Source organism: Olea europaea, chromosome 16 (genome assembly GCF_002742605.1).
Source record: "Olea europaea var. sylvestris chromosome 16, O_europaea_v1, whole genome shotgun sequence".
Lineage (NCBI taxonomy): Eukaryota > Viridiplantae > Streptophyta > Magnoliopsida > Lamiales > Oleaceae > Olea > Olea europaea.
In genome coordinates this window covers 19,485,087-19,498,733 of record NC_036252.1, presented here as the reverse complement: position 1 = coordinate 19,498,733, position 13,647 = coordinate 19,485,087, and the positions used below count along the sequence as shown (strand labels likewise).

General features: G+C 36.6%; 1 protein-coding gene across 3 annotated transcripts; it reads right to left on the bottom strand.

Moving 5' to 3' along the window:
- Positions 1-623: 623 nt before the first annotated feature.
- On the bottom strand, positions 624-9,268 carry LOC111412429. 3 transcript variants are annotated; one of them, XR_002706070.1, is made up of 12 exons: positions 8,692-9,268; positions 8,136-8,208; positions 7,907-8,037; positions 7,418-7,780; positions 6,006-7,321; positions 5,268-5,719; positions 3,362-5,097; positions 3,124-3,281; positions 2,762-2,922; positions 2,455-2,615; positions 1,683-2,268; positions 624-1,447 (listed from the first exon to the last, which is right to left on the bottom strand). XR_002706070.1 is itself a non-coding variant. In XM_023043359.1 (11 exons), the coding sequence occupies exons 1-11, from the start codon at positions 8,842-8,844 to the stop codon at positions 2,074-2,076; spliced, it is 4,899 nt and encodes a 1,632-aa protein (XP_022899127.1). In that variant the 5' UTR covers positions 8,845-9,268; the 3' UTR covers positions 624-2,073. The 3 variants fall into 3 exon arrangements, 2 of the variants coding, with proteins under 2 accessions (XP_022899127.1, XP_022899128.1); XM_023043359.1 differs by having other exon boundaries at positions 624-2,268; XM_023043360.1 differs by lacking the exon at positions 624-1,447 and having other exon boundaries at positions 1,806-2,268; positions 8,344-9,268.
- Between the last annotated feature and the right edge of the window lie 4,379 nt (positions 9,269-13,647).

Genomic DNA, 13,647 nt, shown 5'->3' with positions numbered 1-13,647 from the left:
TACACGTTGTAGAGGTAAGACAAATTTAATAGTACAATTGCCTTCAACGTTGAAGAAAACATGATTGCATTTACCAGTCAGATATTACTTAACCTTTGCCTCGTTAAAGAAAAAGTGAAGAGATCTTCAAGAATAAATAATTATTGAGTGAAAATCTTAGATATTTTGAGATGTGCATTTTGAAATATGAAATAAAGATCAGGTAATAGAAAAACATTGTTTCCTAGACGTTAAAAATCCCCATGTGATAAAATTTGTCACATTACATGTTTAAATAGAATGCGACTATCAATTGCATTGAAGATAAATGCCAAGTTATTTGACAATTTTGTCCTGTAGTTGTGAGTCGTGAAAGTTGCATGCATATTTAACATAGATTCTTCTTTTTAAAAAAATCATCGGGGGACCTTATTTACCAATTTAAATAGGTTGGGACTCCAAAACTTCGCTTTTGAGGGTTAAGAACTCAGTACCACACCATGTAAAAGATTGTGGAGTCAATTAATAATAATTTACCCAAAAATATTAGAATTCAAGCTGTATCAAAACTTAATAAGAGAATAAGATCTAAAGCTAAAAAAATTTCTTAACAATAGAGAGACGGCATTTTAGAAAATACATAATGAAACAACCCAGAAAATATCCCATCTATTCATTTGTAAGTTTCCAAGTTTTTGCATCGCTAAGTTACCTGCACAAAGGATCATAAAGCCATACTCAACAAAAGTCAACAAAGTACAACTCAGAGCACAACGAGGTCACATTTTTTTATTTTTTTATTTTTTATCAAGGTGTCCGCCTTCGACGACTATTCTTTGGGCCTGTGATCCGACCCCTCTTCACACAAACCAATTAAACCGCGGGATGTGCCTCCTACTGACCAGGGTCCGAGCGCCTCTCCAACTGATCTGCCAAAGTGCCTAGTGAGCCAACTCACGTTGCGCCTTGAGGTCAGGTCGTATGCGCCCTTACTACCGAAACATCCAATGTGGATAAAAAAAGGTGTAGAAACCAAAATGCCTAAGCTCCTCGTGTCATTTGATATAAGTTCGTCTTAGTATGCAACTCAAACACAATATAATTAACAACACGTTCCAAAGCGTCCACCCACATAGAATTTCACTTCTAAAGGTCCAATCTCTGAGGGTGGTCACATGAATATAAAATCCCGATAGAAGGCAGTTTCAAGAGGGAAAAAAAAGTGTACAAAGTAGTTATTTTCAATATGACAAATTATATCTAAAATGACTTACCACTACAAAATTAGATTTCTTGAATAGGCGAAATGTGATTGATACTTGCAACAATTGTATTATCTCTATAGTGTTCGGAAACTGGTAAATTACCTGTCAGTTGCTGGAGTTTGATATGGCATTGAATCCCAAAGATACCAATGAAACTTGATGAAACATCAATATTTTTGGTATTATATTCAAGGCAATTGCAACTGCGAAAAGATTTAGAGAAACTTTAGTAGATGAACACTATCTTCAATTGCTGGAAAAATCAATCTGTATCAAATTTACACACATGGGAAGGATAGAGCTACAAAATTACTCTCCATTTCAAGAACAAAAAGTAAATTCAGCTAGTTGCAAGAATTGGAAACGGTATATGACATGGAAATATCAGCAAAAATCAAACTGTAAGATATACAAGATAACAAAGAGGGGAAATGTTACCTATGCAAAGAATTAACGGCCAACCGGAAATTAACCACCGAATGAGAATCCTCAATACTTCATCAAAATGTGTGAGATCCAGGCAAGTCAGTAGGATTAATTGTTGTAATCATGAACATGGCATAGATTCAAGGATCTCCTCATAAATTTTAGTAGAAAAAACTGGGGCCCTTATTCATTTTCAAAAGCATCCCTATAAAGAATGAAGTAAATATTGCAAACTGGAACATAAATGTACAGATTTACAAGGACAAAGTTCCAATTGAACTCATAGTCTAGTAGATTCAGAAGTTGGCAATCAAGATATCCTTTCGTCAATTTTCTTCGTCGATGTCGAATAGAAATTAGAGGAAAGAAAAAACCCTAGATTGAAGCAATACAAACACTGAGTTCAATGGTTGATGGCTTCCATTGCGACTCGAACAAGGTGTAATAGACCATCCACATCTTGAAAGTTAAAATCGAGTGCCTTTTTGATAAAACAGATACCCTCTCTATCCTGGGCCTCTCCAGGTCTTCGACTAGCAGCTGCGAACGCAATTCTTGATTTCCTAGAGGCTTCCATTGCAAAATTAGTATCCTGTGCCTACAAAATGAGTCAATTTATTATGAATCTGACATGGACACGCAAAAACAGAGGCAAAGAAATAGACTGAATGTCCATACTGGTCAGAATTTTTAATTTGCATCACAAAATATGGTGAAATAATAGGAGGTCCCAATAGCTTGACATTATTTCACATTTAAATGTTGTTAAACTAATTATACTAACAAATTTGAGAAGCCGCATGAAACTAGAACGATTCTGTGTGGTGATAACATGGCTTCCAGAAATTTGAGGGGAGCCAACAACTTTGGCTAAGGCAGCCTTGTCCACAGTTGCTTGACCATTGAAGTTGTCAACGTCAGAAGCAGAAGACGATGGAGATTCACCTATATTGTAAGAATAAAATTGGGAAAAACTCAATATGTTATATTTGTCAATAGGAAAACAGAAGTGAAAAAATGAGGGACCTTCTAGCCTTAGCAATAGTGATTTAGTTTGAAATCATATCACAGAAATTTTTTGCATAACTAACCTGGGAAAACGATTTGTAGAGCACTTTGCAATGCATTTCGGTCCCTGCTTGCACCAGTATGTGAACAATAAACTACCCGCATGTATGCAACCTCCACGCATTTATAGGCTAAAGCAGCAGTAGCCATGTCTTTTGACTTTTCATATTCAAGGGCGCAAAACCTACCAAAAACCAATTAGATTGACAGGAAAAATAGAAAAAATAAATAAGGTAGAAGGACTTGAAAAAATTTCGTCAACAAACACAAAAATAACCTTGCCCCAATAAAACAAGCATAAATGATAAGTTTTCACAAATCAGAAGCATAGAAGAATACAAATCATACAAAACCAAGAAGGAACCTTTGCATGAATATAACTTACTCGCAGAGTTTTGCTGTGCTACTATATATATCCATTGAGTGTAGCATTTCGTTATGCTTGGTGCCCTCACTGTTTCCAGATTCTAACAAAGAGGCTCCATGGAGAAATTTGAGGGCAGCTTGGAAATAAAGCCCCGTACTTTCAGTTGATCGAGAATTCTGTAACACAGAATCATGTTATGAAACACTAAGGAATCGATGCCAAATTCTACATCAGATGCAACAGGATGTGTATAAACCTTAAGACGATCAGCCAGGTGCTTTAGGTCCTTTGCCTCTTTTATGGTACTGTTAGCAGTGTGAGTGGAGGAATCTCTTCGAACAGGATTAGGGGATTCAATATCCCGAACATTGTGCTTATTAGGAGTAGGATGCCTTGAACATATGGGCTGAACATTCTGGTTCTTAGCTTTCTTACTCTGCTTCAGAGTCTTCAAGGCATTGCCCTTTTCAAACAGGTCGTCAGCCAAAACTTTTACTCCACTCTCCGTCCGAGAAACACAATGAAGATCCACAACTGTTTCTATCTGAACCTTTGCTGCTGAGTGTGACCTCCCACTCCCATTGACATCAGCTCGGTTGCCTTTGCCAGAGTGACGCTTTTTGGATAGTCTTTTCTCATCATGCTCAGGTTGAAGATGATTGTTCTTTTTGTCCAGGCTTTTATTAACGTCTAGTCTACTATCTGAACCATCAAGACCTCCAACTTTTAGTTGACTTTTTCCCTTATTACTCTCTCTCAACATTCCTTCAGAAACATTTTTCTTAAGAAAGAAAGGTTTCTTAGCCTCACCAAGAGAGGCACATTTCTCATCAAATTTGTTCCTTCCGCTCTTAATTTTTTCCTCGTACAATTTCATGTGACCTAATTCCCGGGAAGAATCAGAAACCGTGTTCATATTTTTATCCAAGTCAGATCTAGAACTGCGACTCTTGTCTTTAGAACATGATGAGAACCCTTTGCATGACTTCTTTGAGCTAGACCCATTAACTTGAGAATGACTGGCAGTTCCTTCTTCATCTTGGCATTGCTCTGAAGTATGTGTTCCCCAAGCATTTTGATTACCTTGACCTAGGAGACCATCATAGACATCAGTAATATTATTAATGATGGTAAGAGTTGCACTTTTTTCCACCATCCCTGATTGATCATTCCTACAGTCTTCACCACTCAAAAATCTTCTAGGACTAGTAGAAGTCAATGAGCCAGGATCATGAAAATCAACTTTGCCAACAAGGATCCTTCCTGTTGATGTGAACTTATCGGTTTTAGGAAATCTCAAAGGAGATGAAGACACTGATTCAACTGGCGAGCCTTTCACTTCCTGTCCAGGTCGTTTGCTTTTACAGGACCCCGATACCTTGGAAGAGCTTGAATTTGCAGCAAAAGGATGTACAGAACCCATATCACTTCTCAAATAATCTGCAGCATCTAAGCTACATTTAGGTAGAGTGTTACTCAGACTTTGCCCAATATACTGGTCTGTTGTACTCCCGTCCTTTCTCTCTTTTCCTACATTGGCTTTGCTTTGGCCAGTGTCCTTTCCCCCAGATGTTGAAATTCTTGCTTTCATTTCTTTCCAATAGTCACTTTCACAGGTTTCTTCCACAAAATTCACAGCGGCTTGTGTGTGTGGTCCTGCACTTGAAAGAACCCGAGAACCATGATCCTTCCCTTTCCTCTTCTTAACAGTATTCTCATTATCAAGGTTGCTTGTACGTAAGAAACCATCATCTGAAGTACCTGGAACAATGAATTCTGAATTCTTACAGGAAGCTACATTCTTTTTTGTGTCAATTCTGGCATCCTTACAGTGTCGATCATTCCCTGACGCATTATTTGACAAACCACTGCTTGAGCTATGACCAGCTTTTAAGGAAGCCGCATCATCTACATTATTACATTTAGATCTTTTAGAAGTTCTAGAACAATCTAAACCAGACTCTCTTTTGCTCCTTATCTTTGAATTTGTACCTATAAACAGTCACGGTGAAGACAATTTACGGAAGCTCCAGATACAGAAGTTCAAGAAGCTAAAATGGGGGAGTTGATTAATGCGTTCCAAAATTCATAACTGAATTCAAATTATACATTCATAAAAGTAGGGCGCATTATCACTAGCAAAAAAAGGTACTTAATAATACCTCTATCAGAACAATTGTCTAGGAATACTCTGTCCTCTTCTTCATTCTTCTCAAAAGCACTACTAGATTGGCACAAATACTGCTGTCCACATGAATCAACAGGAAAATCGGCGGCTCCATCCAAAATGCTGCTATTGCCTGGAGTTTGAAGGTTCTTCTTCTGAGATTGTGAATTGTGAGCATCCAGATCAGTTGAATTTGTGGCATATGCTAACCCATTGTTTTTCTTCTTGCTGATAATTGTAGCTTGAGAAACAATATTCGGGATATTTTGACCAGAAGAACTAGCATAAATTGAGGACCGTCCTGACGAAATCCCAGTAGGATTATTAAGCCGATTGGGTTGACTCTCTGGAGCAGAGGGAGGAGCTGAAGCAGGAACCGGATGGTAGAGGGCACTTAAAGCACTAGTTGTCACATCCTCCGGGATGCTACAATGGTTCATTCCAGGCCTGTGGAAATTTTACAACAGTAGATCATCAGGACACAAGTACTGTCACATACATGTGTGCGTACAGGTCAAAAACACACTGGGTCTTTTTACAGTAGTACAGTATTTTGGGATGCCTTATTGGATGGTATTTCTAGATTGATAATTTATTGACTGGTCAGTTTAATTATTATAGAGGTAACTTTTGATGCAATCTACATTATTGTTTTCCCTCGGCCAAAACCAGTTGTCATATAACTAAATGTCATGCTATAAAATGATAGAAATAGAACATTGATAGAACTTACAGCCACGTCAGCATCCTACAAAGCCATTTATCAGGAAGGCTCTTAGGATTTGTACCAAGCGGAAGAAGTCTCCATTTTTTACATTTATCACAAGAGACCCAATCTTCATTGACTAGAGGAACCACTGCTGTTACCGAAGCATCTGAAAAGGGTCCATTTCCAGATAGAGGTGCCACACTAGAAGCTCCCCTAAGATATTCCTCTCCAGAAGATGACTTTTTGGCTTTTTTATCCTTGCATTTCTCTTTTTTCGTGCTGTGACATCCAACAATGCCTTTTTCAATTAGTTGAGAATCCTTCAGCTTTCTTGCCAAAGTCATTTCCCCTGAAACTGAGTCTTCATCTTCTTTTTCAAATTCCAAGTCTCCAAAGAAAGCTTTATATCTGTCTCCAGGCTTTCCCTGGTCCTTTTGAAGATTGAGTTGACCATTTTTATAAATCATTCTATTAGCACGAGAGCTCTGCCCACTTTTAAGCAGTATAGAAGAAACAATCATAGACTGATCTTTTGATACGTTGGATCCTTGAGCACCCTGACTGTGAATTCCTTTAAATTTCTTTTTGCTCCCCAAAGACTTCTTAAGAGCTTGTTTTATGGCTACCTCACAACCGGATTTTCTTTTCTTAACTACTAAATGTTCCATAGGGCCAGCAGCTTCACCAGTAAAAGAGTTTCTACCCTCACAGACATTTGACCCAGAATGGGCTGAAAAATAAGCCTTTTCTGTTTCAGGTACATCTTTTTTATTTTCCAAAACCTTACCAGATGAACCCAGCCTCCCATCCAACTTCTCAACGCCGCCCATATCTTGGGAAGACGCACTCTCATGAAGTCTCTTCACCGAAACTTCAGAAAAGCTTTCTTCTTTCACCTTATCATGAATAGAAGTCACAGGTACATCAACTGTTTCCCTAGAAGTACATTTCATAGGATCTGCAATGCTATGTTCTAAATTTGACAGCAATGGGAGTTTCAGAGCATCGGCAACAAGTTTCTCACAATTAAACATGTCCATATCAGTTTCCTTCTTCAACAGAACATGGATATTGTCCAGATCGCCACTGTTCTTCTTACACATTAATTCCTTCAAAAAAGCATCGTCCATTTCAGATGACTTCCATTTCTTGCACTCTAAAACTTTCTGATTACTCCTACTGAAATGAGATCTATTGAATAACATCCCAGAACTATCTAAGCTTGCCTTCTCAATGGGTATATGATCACTCTTTCCTCTAAGCTTTCCTTTCCTCGTGAGGTGAATCAGATCCGCAGATAGAGGGGATAGAAGTAGGTCCACAGGTAACGAAGTCATCATCTGCTCCAGGGCAGCAATTACGCAAAGTCAGAAAACTTAGCCGTCATAATAAAAAAGCTCAGAAGTCAAGATCAAGAATGAAGTAAAGTGAGTCACCTCAAGAATACCAGTAGGATATTTATCTGGTACATCCTGAAGGTTACCGCATAACCCTTCACTAGTTGTGGAACTGTCATCCAAAGAAGACAATGGAGAGACATCAAGACCAAGTCCGCTGTAGATATCAGCATTCTTTTGAGTGGACAAGTTTTCAGAGCCAACTTTGATTCTAACTTTCAGAGTTCTCTTGCCAGAAGGATTGGCAGAACTATTAACAAGTCTGCAATTCAAAGTTGATTCTTTGGCATGTGTGACATCGCCTTCCAGAGAATTGCAGAATGATGCTGTTCTCCCCAGGGCTGCTTGAGGCCTTACTGACAGAGACACACTTGATGAAGCTAATAAGTTTTGTCTTCCATCCTGTATTACAACACACAGTTTTCAAGTAACCACAATTATTATGTAAACCAATACACATACTCATTTCCTCTTCACGCGAAAGATTGTTAACAGTAAGTACATAGATTTAGATCTAGAAGCATCTACCTCTAAATGCAACTTTTTTGGGGACTTCGAAGCATCAATGTTATGCACTTCTTGTGAATTCTTCGGATAAGATTGAGATGGAGACCTTTGATAAGTAGGTAAAAAGGAACCATAGCCACCGAATTTTGCTCCTGTTTAGCATTCAAATACCAATCAACACTTGATGCAATAAAACCATATTACTGTGGCTCTAATTATTCATTATGTCTGGGGCTTAGTTTTAAATTACCCAAATTCTCAACTGAAACTCCGCCTTCAAAATCTTTCTGAAAATGCCCCAAAACGTTTTGGAGTCTTTCCTCCTTCAAGACAGTTCAAATGATCAAAATTAGATGATAGCTAACAGAAATTAAACTTCACAGCCCTATGATATATAAGTTAATTATCTTTATCCTAGTCCGTAGCACTTCTAAAGTTCAGAAACAAGATTTCTTTACCTTTTTTAAGTACATATGGAATGGGCATTGAATTACTCCAAATATGCAGATAATGTGAGCTATATTATGCAAAGCATAAATGTATAATTCCTTTTGATCTTGTCAAACAACTATCTGCCACACCAAGTTACTAAAAGAGCATTGATGGAGTTTAAACTAATCAAGAAATTAATTAATCCAATTAGACAAATTGATCAAAACAAGACAGTAAATATAGAAGACAAGTCATCATGATATGCTCTATATAACAGCAATTCAACCCAAGATTACATACATAAGCTTTTAAAAGTAAAGTGCTCGTACACAAAGAAAAGGGAATACATAATAGTGTGAAATAGAAAAACCTACAATGTAGGACAGAGCAATATCAGGGTCAATGGTTGAATCCTCATTCTTATTCTCATTAGGATTACAATAAGCCTCTCCTTCTTCAAGCTCAGCTTCTTCATCTTGACCTAAACCTAACCCCTTTCTCCCATCTCTACTGACCATAGAGATCATCAAAAATATTCAGGTAAAAACCAATACAATATCAAAACTCCCAGTCCCAGGTAAGATTTTTTCCCCCCACTCTCAAGACACCGGTTACTTTTCTCCTAAAATCTCAACAACCCAATTGAGAATATTGAAAACCCAGAAAACCCCACAACATTTTCTCCTGATCGGACATATATACTTCAATTCCTTCACCTAAACTTATTTAGTTATTTGAATATGAATGTATATAAATGCATAAACATATAAACCAGAAAAGATAAATTATTTTAGAATTGTGTGAATTTGAGAATTCAGTGTCACGATAATTGATTGTATACTGAAGAAGTTAGATCATAGTACGATCTAAAAACCATGAGCAGAGAAAAGTAAAAAGACGAAGAGAAAACTGAGAGAGATTCTGGCATTGATGTACATCAGCAGCCCTTTTTTTAACGTTACTCCAATTTAATGGATTAATAATATTCGTTTTCTTAAAAATAGAAATTACTTATTTTTTTCCATATCTTTTTACAAAGGCAGTAAAATATATTAGGAAATGTTCTTTTAATTAATTAATTTGACATTTTTTACTTACAATTACAAATGCTTACAAATTTTTTAGTGTTTGTTTGGTAGGGATTCTGATAATTGATTTTTTGACCTGTGAGAGAAAAATTCAAAAATAACTGTTGAAATAGTGAAATAACAATCAAAAGATTGATTTTAATTAACTTAAAATATATACAAAACAAACTCTTAGTTATATTATATAAAGAAAATCTGTTACTAAAGCTATTGAAAATAATAATTCTGATGATGAAACGAATGCCAATGTAATATAGGGAATCAGAATTAAGGCGTATATAAGTTAATTTTTATATTTCACTAAATTTTAAATATAATAAAATTTTAATTATGACTAATGTAAACTACTTAAAATAATTGATAATTTTGTCGCCTATTTTCTCTATATTTTTTCATTCTTTATTATTACGTTATATTATATAATAAGATTAAACAATATCATAAATTTTACGGTTAACTTATGCCAAATATTAAATTCGAATGGGTCCACTGTTTGGATGTTCCTTATTTTTAATGATGCCAATTCGAAAGAGTCACTGTTTGGATGAAGGTTGGCCGGAAAAGAAGACTTGGACCAAATTTCTTCGAGGTTTGACTGAAATGTCCTTGCATACGTGTGGGCGTAATGTTGACTCCACAAGTGTGACCACTCAAATGAAGGTCAATTTTGTCAATACCACTCAAATGAAGGTCAATTTTGTCAATACTATCGTCCAGAGGTTGAGATAGCTGGCTCTGAGTATTCCTATATTTTTGTTTATTTCATAATTTTTCAGTACATTCCAAATAATTTTCAGACAACATGGAAAATTTTACGGGAGGCATAACACAGAAAAACTATCCTTTTTTTTTTTTTAAAATAAAACTCACAAAAAATATTACAATATGTTCTCAATATTTTCTACCATTTCACGTTCCTCCCCTTTTGCTTAGCCAACCTCTTTGTTACAAATGAGTCCATATTATCCTAATAGACCGTAGTTACAATTATACCTCGATGGACATTGCAGATCTCCCATGTCTTGAACGTACTCACAAGTAAAGCTCTTTAGAGAAGTTTGTCTCTAGAACACTTTAGAGTTCGCTTTCTCTGTCAAATTCTACTGATTTGAGAGAAATCTTTCAAACTAATCTAAAACCAAACCACCTATAAGTTCGAATCACGACTAAAAATGGTCCCCTTTTTTACTATGAATTTCGAAAGAACAAAACATGCAAGTCGATAAAAAATTTCAAGTGACGGATCTCAAGTTATCAAGCCCATATATAAAGATCAATTTTGATAGAGTTGCATAGAAAGAAAAACTATTCCAATTGAGAGAGCCAAATCCCAAATCATTCAACAGATGATGTCCCAAGGTGTCCTCCATTGGTAAGAGCAGTGTCATGGTAGTCTGCAAGAACTATTTCATCTACGAGTACTAAAGATGTGTCGTCAATAGGAATGTGCCGACCCTAAAAGCTTTACTTTTTTTTCTCGAGTTCTCTTTTTCGATACAAACCCACGTGAGCCAGCTCACAAGAGTGACTGCATCCTACAACTTCTTGGATTGTGGAATATCTGCATCACACTTGCAACAGTTTCAAAGCTTTCCACTTCAGCAAACTGCCCGTCTTCCTCCACCCACCAGAATTCACCAGCACTCCCTCTTTGTAGAAATTGTTATGTATAATTGATTCCTTGTCTTCCAAATTTCCAATAACTCGTATGCACCTACATAGCGCGAACTTCCACAGGTGGATATGGATTCAAGGGGTAAAATTCCATATTAATTCATGCATCTTACATACACCAACACAGAGGAAATTTATACGATCCTTACACAGCATTTTTCGAAAACCATACGTGCAGACAAAGGATGGCGACAAAACCAAAGGAGCAACATACTTCTAACACTACATAACTGCATTACCAAGTCTCCCGCATCCCTCACTGGCTGATGTATATTTGCTTCAGAAATTTGGTGAGATATTTACGAACAGAATGAATATGACAGAGTAATTATTGGTCTTTGAGGGTGAGTTGGACCCAGCAAGGACAAACAAAATAAATTCATCTTATACAGGCATAAATAGTATCAACGCCAAAATTTCAGCACATCTCAAATCAGCCAAATTCTAGGGAACCAGCCAAAATTTCAGCAATCATGCTACAGCAACATAATGATTGACACAATGGTTAACATAATACCACGTGACGTTCTATCATTGGACTATTTATAACACTGTTATATTTTCCATTCAATCACAAAATGCTAGACACTCCTGTCAAACAATATGTCAGAATTCTTCTGTTAATGTAGCATTTTCCAAATTTCAATGCATCCTTAACTGCAGAAGCCAGAAAAACATTTTAGGGTATCGAGTACAGAGCATATCTAAAAAGCAATCTTTATCAAAAAATATATCTCAGAGTATTTCCAAGCAAACTACTACTGAAATCAATAATATGAGTTTTCCTTCCTCAAAAATCTGAAATCAATCATTATTAAATTTGCTCAAAAGGGGTAATGAAAATTTAGCTGTGTTCATTGGATGGCACTGCATAGCAAAGCATGGTGGGCCAAGGTGAGCGAACGGTGATTTGTCAAATGAACATTACAGACAAATGCTAACTTCGGGGTGAAAACTGCTGTAAAATTTCCCCCAAGTATTTACAAAGTAAAGCATTCCCTCATCATAAAGGAAGCAACGTTATGAAAGGGCAACTAACTCATAGAACTCTAGGTAAATCACTGGTAAAGTGGATGAGAACTGAACCGGTGAATTTTGAGCACCTTGAATATGATCAGATTTATCATCATCATAACTCCAGCTTCCCAAAGACACCAAACAGTTCAGGTACTTTGGCCATAAACAATTGCATGCTTGTCCAAGTACTTCTCCATCAGGATCATGCATTTTTCTTCATTAACCCATTCAAAGAATATATATGAATGACAAAGCATGGTGGAATTAGTTCTTATGTCCAAATGGAAAAGTGTACAGCCACTTGGCCAGGAAAGTCCGTCTAAGAACCTACCACATGTTGTTAGCAGGAATAAAACATTTATGTGAGGTTATTTTTCATAGTTTACATTTTCATTTTAACATTTTGACCTAGTAAAGATTGAAGTTAGGAAGCTAGAACAAAAATGGTTTGGATTGTCTATTTTCGATTGAAATGGCTAGCATACCACAATTCTATATAATCATAGCAACTGATAGAAATTTAGCAATCCTGGATAACTCTATCAAGATATTAATAATCCAAATTGTCGAGGAAAAAGGGCATGCCTTCCAAAACAACGATATGGATAGCTAAACAACTTGTCAATCCTTTAGACTAAAAGCCTTCTGCAAAATCTCATTTCAGGACAAAAGCAAAAAAAAAGGAAATTAACAAGAGTCAAATTACATGGATCTTGTAGGAGACACTACTAAAAACCATCTCTTAGCACACAAATTACTATATGAACGGTTCAGTTAACTGCTAATATAGCACGCAGCTATGTTGCAATTGTAGTGCAATTTCCTTTATAAGAAATTTTGATATCCAAATTAGCTACATCCCACCAAATTTAAGGGTCAAGGGTGCCGGAATTTTATGGCAAAGTATAAGTTAAGTAACGGTAACCTGACATATCAATTAATTGGCTAGTAATTTAATTCGTGCTACATAAATTATATAAATGAACATTTTTGTACATCATCTCATTATTACAAAAATGAAATTCTTAATCTTGAAATGGAAGAAGGAAAAATTGGATTAAAAAACATAATTAAGCCCATAATTTCTCATCTAATTAATGAGCTCTAACCATGTTTAACTGGAGAGGCTTAGGTTGAGCCATGGTTCTTCTTTTCCACAAATTAATTTCCTTCCTTGGCTCCACCGCCACCCTGCCTCCGCCGGGACCACTTCCGGAAATCAATAGTGGAGCTGTGAAAGGAATATTTACTTCATGTTCTTCTCCCTCTGAATAGTATTCCCGTTCCTCCAATTCAATCTGTGCAGTTCTCCAATCAAAATTCACCAGTGTATGAGAATCTCGACTGCTGGAAAACCGGTTCGTCTGGCTGATACTCGGAGCCCGATCAAGTAGAGGCGGTCTATTACACTGATCAACTGATGCATCGTGTTTTCTTCTTTCGGGCTTTACAGTACTGGTCATGATATTCAAAAGCGTTGATTGTTTCTTCTCCAGCTCCGGCAGCGGCCCGATGAGCTTGATTCTGGGCTCGATTTCTTTAGCCAAGGAA

Excerpts from the sequence above, each read along its gene's own strand:
- LOC111412429 (XM_023043359.1), bottom strand. The coding sequence starts at position 8,844 with ATGATCTCTATGGTCAGTAGAGATGGGAGAAAGGGGTTAGGTTTAGGT. Across the intron at positions 8,038-8,135 it reads AGTTTCAGTTGAGAATTTGG|GAGCAAAATTCGGTGGCTAT; the intron begins GTAATTTAAAAC and ends AATGCTAAACAG. Across the intron at positions 7,781-7,906 it reads CAAAAAAGTTGCATTTAGAG|GATGGAAGACAAAACTTATT; the intron begins GTAGATGCTTCT and ends GTTGTAATACAG.